The 21,006-nt window shown below is 40.3% G+C and overlaps 1 protein-coding gene across 2 annotated transcripts in view; it reads left to right on the forward strand.

The window, feature by feature from the left end:
* Window positions 1–19,347: 19,347 nt before the first annotated feature.
* The window catches only part of FAM221B (family with sequence similarity 221 member B), a 417,801-nt gene continuing 416,142 nt past the window's right edge, over window positions 19,348–21,006 (forward strand). For both annotated transcript variants that reach the window (XM_044079050.1, XM_044079057.1), the window contains exon 1: window positions 19,348–19,707. In XM_044079050.1, coding sequence (XP_043934985.1) covers window positions 19,482–19,707 — 226 coding nt within the window. In that variant the 5' untranslated portion in view covers window positions 19,348–19,481. The remainder of the gene's footprint in view (window positions 19,708–21,006) is intronic.

Consider the following 21,006-nt stretch of genomic DNA (forward strand, 5'->3'; position numbering starts at 1 on the left):
GTGTGTGTGTGTGTGTGTGTGTGTGTTTGTGTGTGTGTGTGTGTTTGTGTGTGTCCCTCCTACAGACTTTTCCATCTCCATCCTTCCAAGGATGGATTGATTATGCGCCAGATTCTCCAGGATGATACAGACAAAATATAGTAATTACAATCATTAGAATGTCATAGTTATTCTTGCTCAGAAAACTTATTCACAAATTCCCAGGAGCACTGTTATGTTAACTTACTTGTTTAGAGTCACACAGTCAAATGGAGCTAGAAGGAGGCCAACCCTGTACCTTTGACTATAGAAACAGCTCACTGAGAGCTTAGAGCCTTAATCCACTGAGCTAATTGCCAGATCTTTGTTAATTTCTTCATTTTTTGATAAGTCTCTAGGGATAACATTAAAGTTTCATAGTTGTTATTCAGAAAATGAATTTCAAGTAAATTAGAGTTGCCTGGTACTCAAAGCTCTAAGCTATTAACAAACTACTTACTGTAATCAAAAGTATAGGGTTTGAATCCTTCCACCTTCATTTGCTTGTACAGAAGTTACTCAAACAGTGTTCTTGAGTCATCCCCTAAAAAAGACACTTTGTTCAATATTAGTAAATAGATAAATGAAACGGTACTTAAAATTTGAGCATTCTGTCCCCTCACTAGTTTTGGCTTTATCCAGAATTCTTGAGTAAAGAAGATGAGAAGTATTTTTCTTCATTCCTTGTAAAATTCTGGATTTCTGGCAAGTTGTTACAGATTATAGACATTAAGTAATGACAGGCATAATTTTCAGACTCTTTCCTTCAGAAAATACTTTTCAAAGCAAAGCTTTGTATTCTAGCAACTTTCTAAGTATATAAGAGAAGCATAAACACAAGGTCCCCATAGGGTGAGATACAAAACCAAATCCACCATGTGTCTTTTGGTAAATGGTGGCTATGATTTTGTTTATTAGAGAAACGCTTAAAATCTTGTCCTAATTTTTTTTTACCGTGATATGCATTGATAAGTTGAGAGGGTGGGTGGGTGGCAGATTTCAATGGGTTCCACAAGATGGTTTTGATAGCAACAAGCTGAGATACATATCTGGCCATTTTTTATGAATGTATTCATTCACCTGTACTCACGTAGAAATCTGATATGTACACTCATGCAAGTGGCTGCAATTGATGGTTGTTTGTATACGCGCGCGCGCGTGTGTGTGTGTGTGTGTGTGTGTATGTGTCTGTGCGTGCTTATGTCAGTGTGTGTGTGTGTGTGTGTGTGTGTGTGTGTGTGTGTGTGTGTGTGTGTGTGTGTGTGTAAATAAAACAGTGTAAGAAACTTCTCTGTGTGGAAGATTTTCAGTCCATATATTTCTAGTTAATAACTGTATATTAATCAGATCAGACATGTCTGATCTGATTAAAATATACAGTGATTAACTAGAAATATATGGACTGAAAATCTTCCACACACAGAAGCTTCTTACACTGTTTTGTTTTTAGACCCACTACACTTTAGTGGGTTGTTTTGAGACTTCGGGGATACCACAGAGATTACTTGTGTTTTGTGTTTTGTGTGTGTAAATAACCGATTCATTGATTCCTGCAACCCACAGTAGTTATGGTGTAAAGGAAGGAATTTATGGAAGTAAACAGGAACATTCTCACATGAGCCATGTTCTTTGAGTGCAAACCTTAGTTTCCTTGTTTTGCTTACTGATGACAGTGTGTTTATTATTTGGCTGTGAATAAACTGGACAACTTGAAAACTGTGAGTTTAATGTTAATATTTTAACAGACACATGGGTGTGAAATGAACTGTGTTGGACTACAACAGTCTTTGTGGTACTTGGTGCAAATGATTAAGGCTATGAGTTGCTTCTGTAGTACAGGTTAATTTCCCTCTGCCTTCATTTTTTTTTGTATGACTCTAACCATGTCACCTCACTAGACAATTCTACCGGGCTACCCTTGAAAAGGGGAACATGCATCCAATGGGCTGTCCGAAGATATTAATAAATGTGTTGCACGTTTGTCTTTTGAATTCCTGTGCCCTTCACATAGTTGCAAATTAGTGTCTCAGTATATTCTGTTTGATTTTGAGTCTAAGCACACATCTTGTAGTTTAAAGGGTTTCCAGATGCATTTGCAGTAAATGTGAGTTTCAGGGGAAGAGACGTTTACTGTTACTCATGCTAAATCTTTTTTAGTGAGAGATTATTTTGTTTTTATTTTGTTTTGTTTAGCAAATGACTGTCTGTGTTTCTGCTGCAAAAGTTGAAATAACAGTTTTAAATTAAATCAAAATCTCTCTGATTATTGTAAAAGTAAGGCAAAGATTCCTCCATTTATACAGCTGGCTATTAATTTATTAATATTTGATTGCTGTCTTTAAGCATTGTGAGATTTCATTTAGTGCACATTCTTCTGCCTTATATGTTAAAATATTTATTTAATTTTATTCATGAATTGTTTATTACTTAGCTGAGTTGAGCTGGTACAATGACCTTTTTCAGCTATGACCCTGACCAGAGGCATAAATAGAATAAATTGCACAGCAAAATAGAACTGGTATAGACTCTATCTCCCCACTAGACCACCACAATTACATATGCAGTGTTAGTGAGCAACACCCTTCAATAACACTGGTTTCTAAGATGTCAAAATTTTGGGAAGCCCTTTAATTCTTCAGTCTACCTTAATGTTTGAGTGCCTGAACTGACCAGTCGAATGCCAGATCTTGACATTTAGTGTGACAACTAAGACTCCTTGGTCTGTACTCTTTCTTTTTCTGTCTGTGGGTGCCTGCTACTGGGTTGGTTACATGCTTGATGAATTTAAGAGACATTCTGAGGACAGCTTCTTGCTACAATATAATTTATGCAGCTCCTTCTGTTGCTACAGTTCTGGTTTAAGCACTTGGACTTCAGGCCAGTTATTTTACATTAAGAAGGTCCGTGGTCTGCACTCTGGTGGGAGGAGAGGCTGGACTCTGCCCTTCTGAGCTGGGAATTTCTGGTTAAAGGTTTATAGTGCCTGCATATTTGAACTGTTTCTTACTGAAATTGGTACACCTTGTTTGCTGTAGCATAGACTAGATCCAGGCCTGCTGAATCTAGCTTTGTTTGTATGCTTGTTTGCTTGTTATTTCCCTGAAACGCTAATTCCACCTAAAACGCGGCTTTTCAGCACTTCTGTAGATCCCTAGTGAAATCTGCATTGCTTACTGTACTTATTTCCTTGTTTCACTTGAAAGAAAGTTACTGTTTGTTGTTTTTGCGTTTAAGTTACCTGTAACACATTGCATTTAAGTTACCTGGTACTTGCTCACTAAAGCAATTATATAAGTCAGCACTAAAAAATTAAAAGCACTACACCCTCATAAACTCCCCTTGAGTACCTTGTTCCCCATTGGCCCTTTTTTTCAATTATAAAGGAATTCCCAATACTATTCTAGCATGTCCAAAGGTCAGTTGTCAATCTCCTCTCCGGTCCAGCTGGTGAATCTGGAAATCTTGAGGCAATGTTACAACTGACTCATGTACACAGACAACCCTCTCCTCCTCCCAACAAATTCCAACACATGTGAGAGATGCAACCATATAGCCAAACTGGAGGCTAAGCTCTTTCAACAAAGTACTGGCATAACCAGTCAGGAGGAGAAGGAAACCACACTCACTACAATTCCAGTCTCACATAGACCTACCATGACAGCAAACCAAACACATAAACACACAAAAACATACTCGGAGGCTCTAAATAAAAATCTGCCTAAGCAGCAGAGACCTCCAAAGCAGACACCCAAGCAACCAATACCCCAAAACAAAACACGTGCAACACATAGCTCACAAAGCCAGTGTGACGAACAGTCACAGCCCTTAAGGCTAAACAACACACCTGATACACTTGTAATAGGTGACCCTATCGTCAGGCACACTGACGTCCCGCTCAGCAGGCTGAACAAGGAGAAGGTCACGGTGAGCAGCCTGTTGGGCACTAGGATCCGCCACATAACACAAACACTCAGGTCACTCCAAGGCAAGTACAAATATGACTCGGTCATTGTCCATGCTGGTGTGAATGACCTGAGACGTACCTCCCTGGACTACATGAAAAGAGACATAGAGGAGCTCTCTGAGCATGTAGCCCTGGCTGGTATGACCCTGACCTTGAGTAGCATCTTACCCTCACCAAGAATGATGCCACAATATGAAGACAAGATGATTAATTTCAACAATTGGCTTAAGTATTGGTGTCATTCAAAGGGGATCCAATGCCTGTCAGCCTGGGATGACATGCTCGACAAGCCACGATACTTCGCTAGGGACGGCTTGCACCTGTCACCCCTGGGCTTTCTGATATTGGCAAAGGCTCTTGCTACCCCCATAGTGACGTTTTTAGGCAAGGCTCAAAATACAAACCCACCTCCATAGGTATCACAAGGGATAAGAAACTAAGAGTAATGCTACTCAACGCCAGAAGTCTAAACCTCAAGATGCATGCACTCGAAACTCTCCTTAGCATGGAGAACATTGATATCTGTGCAGTAACAGAAACCTGGTTCAAGGCTCCCGACAGCACCCCAGCACTACCAGGTTATACCAAATACCATGCCTTTCGGCCTCAAAACTCAGACCGAACCAGAAAAGGAGGGGGAGTATCAATCTTCATCAAAGATACCCATACCTCCAGGTTGGTGGCACAGCACGAAGCATCAGAGACTATCCATGTGCAACTAACAGTGGGTAAAACTGCCTTCCAGTTTATAGCCTGCTACAGACCACCGTCCCAAATCCAGGAACCCCACTCGGCCTTCCTGAGAACACTGGAAAATATGAAGGTCTCTCCAAACACCATTATATTGGGCGACTTCAACTACCCAAACATAGACTGGGAGCATTACTCTAGCTCCAACACCCTAGCTCAAAGGTTCCTAGAATTTATAAAATCAAATGCTATGGAACAACTTGTTACCACTCCCACAAGAGGGGAAAACATACTGGACCTGATCATCACCAACATGGGGACTCTATGCTCCAGACCAGAAGTGTATCCCTCACTGGTAAGATCAGACCATAAACTAATCTCACTGGATATTCACATCCCGACCCCACCCCCTGCCCAGAAAACCACAGTGAAAAACTTCTCTAAAGCAAATTTCACACTCCTCAAAACTGAGGTGGAATCCTTCAAAGCCCCCGGGCCTGTGGAAAATATGGCCCACATTGCAGAATCATTTATAAACGCATTCTATGAACACCTTCAGGAATGCATGGATCATGCAATGCCAAATAAAACCAAGACCCAATCCTCTAAAGGCAGACGTCCTGTCTGGTGGACCCCAGTCATAAACAAACTATACAATAGAAGGAGGAAGCTACTACATGATAGAGCAAAATCCCAAAAAGGGAAGGCATCTCTGATCAGTGTTAGCAAAAAACTACGGGCACTCATAAAATCATCTAAGGCCAGCTTAGAGAGAAAAATTGCACAGGACACTAAGGATAATCACAAGGCTTTCTTTAGTTATGTTAGGAACCTGGGTGGAAATTCCCAGATATGCTCAGAATTAGTCCAAAATGACAAAAAATACACCAAACCCACAGACATTGCCAACATCCTACCTGACAGGTTCAGCAAACCCCCAACCAAAGGGCAAATATCTATCCCAGCAGAGTGCTGCCCCCCTGACATCTCAGATGCTCAGGTAAGAGCCACCCTCTCCAAAGCAAAAAACACAGCATCAATGGGATCAGATGGTGTCCCGGGCTGCGTCCTACATGAACTCCAAGAAGAGCTAAACCCAAACATAAAACTACTGTTCAATCTCAGCCTTACCACAGGATATGTACCCAAAGAGTGGCGTACAGCAACAGTGGTCCCTCTCCACAAAGGTGATGCCTCAACGGATCCTGGAAACTATCGCCCCATAAGCCTGACTAGCTTGGTCTGCAAAGCTATGGAAAGGATCATCATGGACCTCATAAATAAAGATACTGGGGACCTACAGACACTGGATCCTACCTAGTTCGGCTTTGTTAAGGGCAGATCCTGTCTCTTCAACCTGGTCGATTTCTTTGAAACAGTCACCAAGGCCATTGACGAGGGGAAGGTGGTCCACACAGCGTACCTGGACCTCGAAAAAAACCTTTGATACAATACCCCACTCGGGCATTATAGATAGGCTCACCAGCTTAAATATAAACCCCTATGTCACTAGATGGGTTGCAAACTGGCTCAAGAACAGAACCCACATGGTTAGAATTTCTGGAGCGATGTCAGACTCCAAACCAATTACAAGTGGCGTCCCACAAGGCTCAGTCCTGGGACCTCTCTTGTTCGGTATATATTTCTCGGAGGTACAGGCCAACACAGAAGGACTGTGGCTGACCAAGTTTGCAGATGACTGCAAACTGGGCACCATAATCGACTCTCAAGCCGACACAAGCATCCTCCAAAAGGACCTCATAGAATCAGACAACTGGTGCCAGAGCCATGGCCTCAAGCTAAACGCCAAAAAGTGTATAGTCATCCCCTTTGGCAAAAACTAAGTGCCCACAAATTACCACATAGGTGGTAATCCATTAAGTACGGAAGAAGTAATTAGGGACCTGGGGACCCAAGTTGATAGCAATCTCTCATTTGACAACCACGTGGCCAAAGTGGTTAGAAAAACATTTTATATAGCCCACCTAATCATGAAGGGATTCACATCTAGATCAGGGGAGGTCATCGTGCCTCTTTATTCATCCCTCATCAGGCCCATAATTGAGTACAATGCCCCTTTTGGGATGTACCTTACCAGACACCTGCAGCAACTGGAAAGACCCCAAAAGTACCTCACCAAGAGGATCAAAGGGCTCAAACAGATGCCATATGCTGCCCGGTTAAAGAAACTCCAGCTCTACTCAGTGGCATACCACCTGCTCAGAGGTGATCTGTGCCTGACGTATAAAGCCATGTCCAATCCGGAATTAATGGACATGCTGCACCTCAGAAAATCCAAATCCCATCAAGCTACGCGCTCGAGAGACTTGAACCTCAGCACTGAAATAAATAGGACATGCTGGAGGGACAGATTCATAACCCAGAGGCTCCCTTCACTATGAAATAAAATCCCAGTCCAGGTTAGGCAGAGTCCCTCATTGACTCTCTTCAAGAGGAATCTTGATGAGTAGATGGGAGATCATAGGTTTACCCCGGGTATCACTTCTGTGTCACTGTTAGACAGAGGCACAGTATACTAACCTCAAAAAAGGGCATAGCAAAATTAATTTAAAATGGGTGGCGAAAGCCAAACATACTCTGGCTAGGCTTATAAATGCCCTAGGGCAGATAGCCTAGTATGAACCTATGAACCTATGAACCTACATCTCGTACTGGGCACATATGCCTACCACTTAAACCAGGTATGAAGCTAAATTATTTCCACTGGTACCAGTGAAGAAATACATGCTCAAGTTAGCTTCACGGTAACCGGTGATAACAGTCAATTGTTACATACTGTCATAGTTAATAAGAAAGGATGGAGTTCTGTTGTACACAGTTTGGTAAATATCTGTCTTGTACTGGTGTGTTGCCATTGAATCACATTGCTGATCATAACTCTGCTCCTCTTCATCCTGCTCTCATTCATTGTCTGACTCAGTCCTAGGCTGATGTCTATACTATGGGTACCCTATAACCTGACTGGGAGGCATGGAAATGAAACTCCTGTTCTATCAAACTTCACATTCATCAAAGATGGATACCACGTTTTGTGACAAATTGCTGTGGAGTTTCCTGCTTTCACTACGGTAAAGATACAGTTGCCTCATTCACTCTCGGGATCAAAGAGCTCAAACAGATGCCATACGCTGCCCGGTTAAAGAAACTCCAGCTCTACTCAGTGACATAACGCCTGCTCAGAGGCGATCTGTGCCTGACATATAAAGCCATGTCCAACCCAGAATTAATGGACATGCTGCACCTCAGAAAATCCAAATCCCATCGAGCTACGCGCTCGAGAGACTTGAACCTCAGTACTGAAATAAATAGGACATGCTGGAGGGACAGATTCATAACCCAGAGGCTCCCTTCACTCTGGAATAAAATCCTAGTCCAGGTTAGGCAGAGTCCCTCATTGACTCTCTTCAAGAGGAATCTTGATGAGTGGATGGGGGATCGTAGGTTTACCCCGGGTATCACTTCTGTGTCACTGTTAGACAGAGGCACAGTATACTAACCTCGAAAAAGGGCATAGCAAAATTAATTTAAAATGGGTGGCGAAAGCCAAACACACTCTGGCTAGGCTTATAAATGCCCTAGGGCAGATAGCCTAGTATGAACCTATGAACCTATGAACTCAAAACATGATTTGCAGAAAAAAATTATCTTGGTTTTATAATCTTGCTATTCAATACACAAACTCTGAACATGGCCACTCTTCTATAATCATAATGCCAAAATGTTAAAATCCTTGTTAAAGTCATGGATATTAGAAGATGACGTTAAGCTCCTGTCTCCTCCAAAATATATAGAGACTCCTTTTGCAATGGAGGAATTATTGTTTATGCAAGCATTGACCTTGCTGTGTCTTCTTTCACAGGTGAACTCCTCCAGGAGCAATTCTAGTTTTAGAATGCCCATGGTAAAAGAAGCCAAGGGAAGAAGCAGCTGGGAACAAGGCCAACAGGAGAACAGAATGCATGCAGTACATACTGATGGGATACAAGAAAAGGAGCAGCTGCAGGAAAATACGACTGAAAAAGCAACATTACAGAAGGATACAGTGAGAAAGCTGAGGATTTTACCGGGAAATGTCATTCAGAGAAGATCGATAGAATGAACCAAGTGACAAGAAGAAGAATAGAAAAGAGGAGTTCAAAGGAACATGGGATGATCGGCTCTTGGAGAATTCTGGAGGCCAGGATATGCTGTGGGGGGGGGGGGTAAAGCAGGACTAGAAAGACTTGACAAAACAGAACAGGACATTAGAAGGTGAAGACATTGAATGGCAAACAGAAAGCCGGAACTGCAGAAAGACAAGAAAAGAAATGAAACCACCCAGAATTGCAGATGGTAGACCAATAAGGGCGAAGGCAATCAAAACAAAATATTTTTTTATTTATTTTATTTATTTGCATTTTGTTAACTGGGAAAGTCCATTGGGCCGAAATGAGCCCTTTTTCAATGGAGACCCGGGGGAGAAAAGCTCCATGTACAGACATAAAAATCAAAAAATCAACAGAAGTTCATACATACATATCTTATTAAATATTACAAATCAAGCCAGAAGTAATATAAAGAATTAACAATGTAAAAAATCATCAGAAGTTGATACAAGGTGCTATACAATTTATAAGTAACAGAGATGTAACAGTGTAATAATGCCAGTAGAACGTGGCTTCTGAACCAATTTGCAGGAATAAACATTCTGATTGAATGAGGGGTGAAATAAAAAAATATCTACAAAATCTAATGTAAAAATGAGGGTAGTTGTTTGTAAGCAGTATAGGTAGTGGAGAAATGGGAAGGCTGGTGTTAAGTGGACATTATGGAAGAAGGATGAAGGAAGATGGAGTAGGTAGAGGGAGCAAGTAGGCTGAAGCTATGAGGGGTGAAAGCAGGAGCATGCCCATGTAGAAGAGAGGTAGGAATGGAGCAAGGACTTGAAAGTGGAGAGGTTCTGGGTAGTTCAGATATGGCGGATGGAGTGAGTTCCATTTACGTGCGAGGGAAAATGACAATAGATGCTGCCCAGGAGTATGTAGGGGTTTGTACACTTCTAGGACATTTTGATTGTCGGATCTAAGTAATCAGTCAAGAAGATGCATAGTAAAGATTGTTGGAGAGGGAAGGGGTATTGAGATGGCTTGAAGATGAGTTTGTGAGCAATGCAGAGCTGAATGTAAGTGAGATAGTTAGGGAGTTCTAGCCAGTTTAAGGTGTGCAGGGTATCACAGTGGTGAGATGAGGATTTGGAGCTGGTGGCGAACTTAGAAATTTTATTATAGCATGATGCAAGTTTGGTCTTAAGGGATGCTTGTAGGTTGGTGAGAAGAAGGGCTCCATACAAGAGGGAGGGCAGGAGGTAGGTGGTAGGGAGGGTAAGCTTTGTTGAGGGGGTAAGATAACGATCATGACAATATAGCATTCTGAGTTTCTGGAGGTTTTCCTCGATGTTAGTTTAAAGGTGAATGTCAAATTTTAATTGGTCATCGATAAGGATACCAAGAAGCTTAGCATGAGGGACTATTTCAATGGAAGTTGAGTTTTGGCTTACTATGGAGAAGGAGTTTTTGTATATTTTGATATTTTTGGAAGGGGTAAAGATCATGATTTTGGTTTTGGAAGCATTGAGGGCTAGAAGATTATTTAGTATCCGTGTCTCAGTACTATTTAAGGTAGCCTGAGTTGCATGTAAGAGTTCTGGGAGAGATTTGGTAGTACAGATAATAGTTGAGTCATCAGCATATTGAACAAGTTTAGCATTTGGGATACAAAGATAGAAGTTATTAATGAAGACATTAAAAATAAGTGGACCCAGGATAGACCCTTGGGGAACACCTGCCAAAGTGTCAAGGTAGGAGGAGGTACAATGTTTCCACTTGACAGCCTATTGTCTGTTTGACAGGTAACTGGAAAACCAGCTGATGGAAGAGCAGGAAAGATTAAGCTGAGAGAGTTTAGACAGGAGAAGACTATGGGAGATGGTGTCAAAGGACTTGGATAGGTTTAGGAGAAGGGTAGAAACAAGACTACCTGAGTCACGAGCATGGTTGATGTTGTCAAGGAAGGATAGGAGGGCTATGGTGGTACTATGACCAGGTATGAAACCATGCTGTGTTGGGGTCAGTAGGTGGTTGTCTAAAAGGTAGACTAAGAGTTGCAGGTGAATACATTTTTCCAGTATTTTAGAGATAGGAGAAAGATTGGCTCTGGGATGAAAATTGGAGATGTTGGCATTGTTGCCACCATTGTGTAAGGGAATGATAAAAGCTTTTTTCTAGAGGAGGGGTACATAGGACTCTTGAATGGAACAATTAATTAGGAGTACAGATGGGGAAGGCTATACCATCTGCAGCTAACTTGAGGAAGTTAGACAGTACGTTGTTTGGTACATTGGAACATGGCTTTAACTTTTGGAGGAGTTTTTTATGGTATTAACAGGGATGGGTTTAAGAGTGAAGAGAGGGGGCGAGTTGGATTGGAGGGAGACGTGGATGAGTTGTGGGGGGGCAGGAATGGAGGTGGGTACTGTGGTGTTAGGGAAGGAAGTGGTCAGTTTGGCTACTGAGTCTATGAAGAAGGAGTTAAATTTGGTGGCTATGATGTGATCTGGAGAACTAGGGTCTGGACAAGGTTTTTTTTTTCTGTCAGGAGTTAGGAGGTTAGAGATACTACTCCAGAATTTCTTAGGGTTGGATTTGTGATTGCTCTGAAGCTTGGAGTAGTAGGACTTGCGGTCAGAAGTAATTTGGTTTTTAACTTTTTCCGAAGATGTTTTTATTCAGTTAGGAAGTTAGGTGTTTTGTATTTTTGGTATAGTTTCCAGGATTTATCTTGAATATGCATGGGGGATATAGTTTCCTTGGAAAGCCAGGTGGCTGTTTTAAATTTTACTCTCTTAGTTCTAGGAGAAGCACAGCTGTTTAGTTGGTTAGTGAAGGGAGTATTAAAGTAGATAACTGCATGGCCAAGAGGAAGAGCTTTTAGAGGGTTCCAATTCATCTGTTTTAAGCAGTCAGAAAAGGTTTGGGGGCTGAAGTTAGAGAGGGTACGCGTTGAGATATAGTTATGCTGTAGGTGTAGGGCAGAAAGTGACTGATAAGTTAAGGCAGGAAGATGGTCACTAAGGGAGATTAATACCTAGTCCAAAATACTACTGGAAGAGTTTTCTTTATTAGGTCTAGTTGGAGAGGTAATTAATTGGGTGAAGTTGAAGAGGTTTAAGTTCAAGAGAAGTTATAGGTGAGTGAATAGAGGTCTAGTTTTTTATTTACATCACCTAGGATAATTGCTTAATTATTAATGTTGGATGAGAACCAAGAAAGGATATCCTCAAGAATGGGGAAGTTGTTCCCAGGTGGTATGTAAAGGGCAGCTATGCATATGTTTTTGAGTTTGTTGATTTTTAGGAGGGCCAAGGTTATTTCAGCGGTAGTGAATTGAGGTATAGAGTTGGTGTGCGGTGTTACTATTAGAGAGGAGGAAAAGATTAGGGCTACCCCACCACCTTTCTTTCGTGTTCTGTCATTTCTTATGATACTATAGTTGGGGGGACGATTTTGGAGTTTTTCAGATGGGGCTTGTGTTTTTACTATATCTTACTGTGCTACAAGTACAAAAGGGGGGACAACCAGGGGAAATATCATCACCTTCACTACACCGCAGATGAAGAAAGGAGCTGTGCACTTCATAATCAACTATTCCGCGTACTTATCAAGCTGTACTCCTGCAGTAGTCAGCATGCCTCCCTAAAAATTGTATCATGTAAGATGAATTGGGACAAAAGGGTGGGGGTGCTGTGAAACAACAACTGGCTTAATGGACAACCTAAATGAAAAAAAAATGCAACAAAGTGAACTGTCATAAGTAGGAATGCTGAACATAAAACAGTTTGACCTATATAAATGCATAATGGCACAAATAAAGAGAGTTACATAAACGGTGTTGATAAAATGTATAATCATCAGTCATAGGTCATGCTATATTGTATTAGAATCAGGAATATCATTCATGAAATGTGAATGGGGTAAAGACAAATACGACAATGAATAAGAGAGCAATAAGATGTTAAAAGGAAGGGAAGAATAATAAAAGAATATGAAGGTCTAAGTAAGAAATCAAAGGGGTCGGGGGGGTCGAATAAGGCAGTGAATGGAAATGGAGGAGAGAAAGCAGGTACCACTGACATCAGAAAAAGGATGAAAGAAAGCAAATGGAAAGTAGAACTGAGGTCAGAAAGAGTAAACACTAGAAACTAGTTAAGCATGAAAAGAGGTTGGGCATGAGAACAGGGTCCATATATGGTGTAGTCTGTAGTGTAAAGCATGCATATGGTTCACATATATGGTGTAATCTCTAGTGTAAAGCATGCATATAGTTCACAGTTTTACTGGGAGGAAAGAAGTGGTCCGACGGACAGAGAGATCACATTGAAAAGTTTGCTGAGCAGGTAGAGTCAAACGGGCCAGCCCAGAGGGGAGGTGGAAGTAAGGGGGCCACTAAGTGGGTAGGAAACAGATAAATATCCTTATATGGAATGATGGATGTTCAGGCATCATAAAGAGAATGATGGTGAAAGGTAAACTGAAAAGTACAGTAATAATATTCGTTTTCTGTAGGATACTAAGTTGAAAAGCAGAGAAAGTAGAATAAGTTATTCACAGCAGACTCTCCAAAGTGGGAGAATGACCACAAAATGTGAGGAGTTACCATATTGTTCAGAAAAGGTCAAGAAGTGGTTATGATGAAACAAGTGATATGTCAGAATGGAAGGCACGAGATATGTCACGGTATAATACTGGGCTCCAGAACTGCTATAGTAAATTTCTACAAGCTGAACAGGCATAATATACTAAAAAAATGAAGGAAACCCAGCATAAAAAGATGATGTGTGTATGTGTGTGCGTCTGTGTGGGGGGTTGCATGTGTGACAGTAGAGGCATATCAGAAGAAAAGGAATTCACATTCACAGGGAATTGTCTTATGCAAGCAAGCTGACTTGATAGCTTGGTGGGCTGAAAAAATGGCACAGAATATAAAAGGTATAGAGATTCACCACCATTCCCCCGGCGCCACGCACAGATGAACCACTGACTGTGAAACACATGACTAGTGTTTGATTAGTGGCATGGGCATTGGAGGGAATGGGAGGGGGAAAATGAAAAGAAGTGGCCATTGCTGGCTCAGCCATCCTAAGAAGGGGGCTGATTTTATCTTGCCACTTGGGTGACAGCTAGAAGTAGCACTGGTGGTGCAACTGTGGCAGTAAACCTAGTGAGGACACTCTGGCTTAAGAAGTCCTAGTGTGCATATAGCAGCCTGGGGACTAGCATGCAAATGGAGGCCAATTTGCTTCACTGAGAAGAAAGGCAACATCACGGAGTTCAAGGGTATCACCCAGAAAAGCAATTCCAGGGGCAGGCTCTTCCATGGGTGTTAGGCTTGTTCATAGAACACTAGTGATCAAAACTCATTAGTGAGATCAATGGTGTGCAGCTGCTCAGCTTTTTACCATAATGACAAAATGCCATTATACCATGGGTTTCCCCTTTCTCTGTCAGCTGGAAGATTTGGTGTGAGGTTCTAGCACAGAGATGAGTAGGGGGAGGTTAAGCAGGTATAGTCAGAGCTGTGTGCGGGGACCTAGAACTAGATGTGATGCTAAACAACAGCCCCTCTGAAATGTCAAGGATAGCAAGAAGTTAAACAAAACCTTACCCTCTGTTACTAAGAGTCTTCGTCCTGGTGAGAGAAGAGCTAGAAATAAAAGTCAGGAAGGAGTGATTAGAACTGAATGAGAAAAAAGGAATATAGTAAAAAAGCCTGCTTTATGCAGATGACTTTGTCTAGCTATCAGTATGTAGTTTATTTTAGAGTAATGCCAGTTTTTGAAAGGTCTGAGTTTAAAGTGTAATAAAAAGTTAACGGTACTTCTCAGGACAGGAAAGGAAGAGTGAAAGAGGGCAATGCACCCAAAATACCTGTGCTTGCAAATGGGAATACAAAGACACAATTAAGAAGAACTTAGGTTGAAAAGGAAGGCACTAGAAATGTTCAACAGGGAAGGGCATACTACATACACAGCACTGGAAAAACAAAGCATTGCAAGTCATGATTTTTCTTATTAATTCAGAGGACCTGAAATATATCCTAGTGGACCTGGAAGATGGATTATTAAGAGAGTTGCAAAAAAAAAGGATAGAAACTAGGGTGGAAGCTTAGAAAGACTGGAAAACAGCAAAAGAAAAACTGAAATTATCTAATGGGGAAGGATGTCAACTGCCATTGTGTCTTACAAATGCCTAGACATATATTACTATACAATGGCTTAAAAAGGAAGTCGGAAGAAAGATAGTAATCATTAAGATGGACAGAATGGTATGACTCCTAAAAAAAGAAAACAAAAGTGGTGTGCAGATGGGAAAAATGAATTGTGGACAAGAAGAAGGAAAAGTGCTATGGAGGTGGAATAGGACAAAAACATAAGTATATATGTGTGGATGTGGAGACACTGCACAATAAAGATAAAGACATATGAACACACTGAGAGTGAGGCAAACAGATTTTAAATGCAGATAAGATGAAGCTATAATTTGGGCTCCCAAGAGAAGACTGGTAGATCCTTCAGGTTCTGAGAGAGACATGAATATAGAGGAAGGGAAGAAAGTTTTCAGCAGAGAAAGAAAGAAAGCACAGAAACCCACTACAAAAGAAGTGGAAGAATTATAAACAGCAGAGCTGCAGTATAATAAACAAAGATGTCAGAGAAAAGCAGGAATAAATCGCAAAATGACACAAAATATATAACAAAAGGATGGGAGATAAAAGAAGGCAGGAAAGCACCTCCTCGGATATAGAAGAAAATATGAAAATTGGTGAAAAAGGGCAAAAGGGCTATACAGAGTATGGAACTAACAATTAAGGATTCCTCACAAGTGGCTCCTGAGCCCCATGCAAATGAAAAACAAGAAAAGGGAGGCAGACAGTACATGGCTTGCAGTGTGAGAAATCAGAAGCAGGAATGTTGCACATCTATTCAGATTGCAAGAGGTCAAAACAGAAAAGCAGACGGGATCTGGGAGGAGATTTTAATAAGGTGCATGGAACCTTCGCATTTGGGGCATGGGAAGAGGCTGGCACATGGTGGATAGAAGGAAGGAGAACAGGAAAAAAGAGGGTTGGATACAGAAATTGAATGCAAAAATACTAAGAAATGGAAAAAAAGACTCAGGATTTTCATAAAAGGCCATCAATACAGATTCATAATTAATACCAGATGAACCATGAGAACAACAAAATTAGGAGGAGGACTGGAAATGCTAGGGGGGGACTGATAAGAGCAATTAGCAAATTATGAGATAAATATTTGAGAAAGAGCTGGAATGAAGCCAGAGCAGGGAGGTGTGAGGATCAGAACTGCAGGGATGGCAAAAAGTCGTAGGTAAAGCAATTATATTAAAACAACTGACCACTGGTAAGGCATTGGGTGCACTGTTTTCACTCTGTAGATATGTCTGTGATGTGTGCTTTATGTTAATAAAGATCTGATTACAAAAAAAGGAAAAAGTATTTATTAGAACTATTGCAGCAATGGTCTTACGACCCCCTTTTTGATAGGCTTATGAAGTCTCACCTGATGATAAACGTATCAGATCTGACTAATAAAAGATCAAAAAGGTTTGATCTTCTGCTGGCTTGCTCGTGTTTTTATTTTTGTTGTTGTTATTCTGAAGTTTTCTTGAGACTAGTGGCAACATTGTGATTAATTTTTCCTTTTAGTATTTTAAAAACTCTATTTACCACAACTTTTTTTCTTTTTGTTGAATTTGAGCTATTCCATAGATGTTTAAGATTGGCTCTTTTTTTCCATTTCAACTGTTACTATCTGTTTGTTCAGACTTTCTAAGATAAAGACCGGCCACTGGTGAATGCACACAATCTGAAACAATATGCAGGTAGTCGTGCTTCTGATTTCACTAAGGGGAAGAAGAATCTACATTTGCATATTGCTGTGTGTCACTAGTGGCAAGTCTTATACTTGCATAGCTCACTCCTAGGGCGGTGTTAATCTGTAACCAAACTGACTTGACTAACTACTGCAGAACACATACATGCATACTATCTCCCACCCACGCTCAAGTGGAAACTGCTTAGTGTTAAGAGAAGCAAAGTGACAATCAAGATATGAAAGAAATTCCCTTCCCATTTTCAAATAACACTTGCCTTTAGTTCTTTTACTTATTTTATTCTTTTTTTAAATGCATAACTAGAAGGGAAGAGATTGTAAAGTCCCATTTTGAATGAATGCACACCACATAACTACAGCACACCCATTGTTGTTGTCAAATACTTGCATTAAATGTACAAAATAAATTAGAAATCACATCTTGGAAATTATACTCATCCTTCTTGTTAAGCTGCAGATGAGCTACAGGTCGTGTCCAACTGAAATATTGCACATTAAAGCATCTTTCTGCTTAAAAATGATATTGTTTATGTTTATGCAATAACACTTATTCAAATAAAGGATAAATGCAATAATCATCACCATCTATGCTGCTCTTCTTCGATGTAAACACATTTTAGAAGGTTTAGCAGACTATAGAATATACTGTCTAAAGACAGCGTTGAAGCTACTGCATAACTTTGTGCATATAAAATGTAGGTTAGATTGTTGAAAACCACATAACTGAATTCAAATTAATTGGGGGCACATAAATGAAACTTAATGATATTGAAAATAAATTTGTCATAAAACATTCATTCATTCATTCATTTTTAGAGCATTTTTGTCCAATTTAGGACTGAGGTGTTCTAAAATATGCAATTCTGAAAATTGCAACATGACTTCCATGCAGGCAAGACTGGGCATGCACCTAACTGAACTTTAAACCTAGCTCTGAACACTAGCTGTAACCTTAGCCTACACCTTTGCCCGGTTCTAACCAAAAGTCACTGACCACAAAAGTACCTCATGAAAAGGATACTAGGCTGTAAACACAAGTCCTACATGGACAGACTCAAAAAATTCCACCTATTTTCTGTCTCATATCACCTACTAAGAGGCAATCTCTACTTGACTCACAAGGCCATGTCTGATCCAGCACTATTAGAAATGCTACATCTAAAGAAATCCCAATCCCTCTGCACCACATTCTCCAGAGACCTCAACCTCATTACCACAATCAACAGAACATGCTGGAGGGACAGGTTCATAACCCAGAGACTGCCTATGCTCTGGAATAGACTTCCCATACTAGTCAAGCAGAGCATCTCGTTAGCCCTCTTCAAGAGAAATCTTGAGTGGATGGGAAATAGAAAGTTCACCCCGGGGATCACTCCAGTGGCTCTACTTGATAGAGGCACTGGGAACTAATGACAGGTGGCACAATGCCAGGGCACTTCTATGGGCTGAGCTTGTAAAGGCCCCAGGGCCATTAGCCTTGAACCTCTGAACTCTTGCATATATTAGAGACATGCAGTCAGTTACTCCCCCTTAATTTAGAGACATAAAGAATTGGCTTTCAGCAACATTGCTCTGAATGTCCTGCTTCCACCATAAATCACATAAAAGTGAAACAACAGCAGTATTTCTACTCGTTATGACATTCTTATGCATTCCTCTCAACTTCTAAGCTCAAGAAATCTGGAAAAAGCCAAACATAATGGGAGGACAAAGGTCCAAAATCAGGGACACATTCTAAATACTTCTCTTATGGACTTAGAAGGTTGCTAGAATAACAGGTTTTGCATTAATACAGTAAATTCTCGGTTAACTTGCACCCATGGGGATTGGTAGATGTATATACAGGTAAATACCTGTACTTTCTGATTGCTTGAGAGTTACTATTAAAAATAGGCCTGACTAATACTGTCCCCTATACTATTTGTTTGGTTTGACTTGCTCTCATGGTAGGGAGAGGGGGGATTTATTTGTATCTTCCTTTTTAAAACTCTAAAAATGTCAGGTATGTTTCTGCGGGGGGAAAACCAAAAGTGCAACACATGAAAATTGTACTGTATTTCTTTTTTGCCGGTTGCTTGAGAGTGTCGGCTGCTTAAGTTGTGGGTTAACTGAGAGTTTACTGTATGCATTTTCTGATGGAAATGAAATCTGAAACTCAAATATATGTCATTTAGTAACTTCAAGTCCTCAATGACTTGTCAGTAAATCAGAAATATTAACAGGAACAAACCGAAAATATGAGACAAAAAATGTGGACAGTTGAGATGAAGTATGTTCTTATGCCATTTGCCATCATATTATATGATCACAATACTTGCATTCAGCTCACAGTTTCACATAAATAAAACAGAATGAACTAGCTTCTGTGAATCTAGACCAGAATGAAATAAAAGTGTTTGTAATGGAGGAAGTCATTATATATGGCTTTAGTCACTTTCATTCACATCTGAATTTGTTAATGGATAGTTTCCTCACTAATCTGTCACAAAGTCCTTCATTATGTTTTCAGGTATAAAGATTTTTCTGCTTTTTGGAATGCCTGAATGCTGCACTGCACTGTATGTAGACCTATTGTATGCATCATGAATAATGTATTGTTGCCTCAAGCTCTTTTATTGCCAGCTTACAAACACAATCCAACATCAGGAAGGCTAACTTACACCTGATAGTCTTTCACTGTTGCTAACCACACCTTGTTAACAGGAAAGCACAATACAAAAACAGATCAAATGATAAAATGGCACATACCGTACTTGACATAAATTAGTAGCCACAGTTACTCAATCTGATTTTTATTTCTTAAAAGCTTAACCATTTAGCGTTAAATGAAAATAAACGAAAATGGAAAGCAAACAATGGTGCCAAGCAGACAAGAGAGCAAAGAAAGTCTTATCTCAATATGGAGGCAAAAATTCATTATCCAGTGCTAGAACAAAACCTCTTTCTGAGAATAGTGCTGACAACGGTGGAATTGTATCTGAAGTAAGAGCTAAGACGGAAAGTATTAACTCACATCAGGAATCTGGACACAGGTGTAAAACTGTAACCAAGCAACTGGTTCCAAAAGGTAATGTCATTTATTTTAATGCTTCATGCAAAGTGCTTTACACACAGCAAAAGCACTGTTAATATGTCCATTTCTAGTGTTGCTTATCAGCAGTTTAAAAGAGTGTGGTCATGCGTGCTTACACACACACACACACATGCACACACAAAATCACACACATGCACACAGACACACACGCACCACACACACCCCTCCAGTTTAAATAACCTTTGAAACATGGAAAATTTTGTTTTACTTCATCACACTTTCTGACAGGTTTATCAGACTGAATCACTTCTGGCATTCCTTTTAGTCTTGCCAAAGCATTCAGCGCTTGCTTATTAACTCTTTCAAGATCAGTGTTTTATTCAGATGTTACAATCTGAGTTGCTAAACTGGTTCTCTTTTTGTTTTATAAGTGAGAACAACACAACTCTAGATGTTTAGTTCAGCTGGTCATGTGCTCTTAGATCTATCATCTCATTCTCCTTTTTGCATTTTCTGTGTAAACTCTTAGCTTAGTTTTATTATTGGGCCCATATTTATTCAAATGATAGTGTGCTGATCTAATTAGGCATATCCACTCTTGAGTCACTGCCTAGATTTCAGTTGAGTTTGAACAATATTTGGCTATGATTGCAATTATTTTTTTCACAGATGCACATACTTATGAACTGTCCAGATTTTCATAGAATGTCCATATTTTTGTCTTTTATTTTTGGTCTGCTCCTCATAAAATCTTTGGTTTTCTGGCAAATCACTGAGGATCGAAGTCACTAAATAATGACATACATTTGTGTTTCAGACTTCATATCCCTCAGACAATGCATGCTAAGACAAGTCATGGTATTTTAACGACTTGTTTAAGTTGATAAGAGCGATATTTAAAATTTGTCACTATTTTTGGCCTCTGTCCCACCATTACTTTAGGTTTGCAAAGATTTCTTGTGCTTAGAGGTATGCAGATGCAAATGAGATAAACTCTTGGGTTTGGAAGGAGGCTACACCCAGCCCCTACAATGTTTAGAGCTAACACAAATGAGGTTATACATTCTATGCATGGCACTCAATTTTCTACCATTACTCCGGGACAGAGGAGTCCCATGAACTTGAATCAGGCTGAAACAAGCTCACCAGCACGTAGGAGTCCTGGTGGGTGGGGGAATTACATGAATTCTACCAATCCGGTGGAATTGCAACAGAGTTTTTGTATCGTGGATTGAATAAACAATGAGTAGGAATTCCAATTCACACAAACAAATAACCGGGTCTTTCATGGCACCCTGGATCAACAGCTTAAATCCCTTGAGGCAGAAGTCC

The sequence above is a fragment of the Protopterus annectens genome, chromosome 1.part1 (genome assembly GCF_019279795.1).
Source record: "Protopterus annectens isolate FY-2018-M chromosome 1.part1, PAN1.0, whole genome shotgun sequence".
Lineage (NCBI taxonomy): Eukaryota > Metazoa > Chordata > Ceratodontiformes > Protopteridae > Protopterus > Protopterus annectens.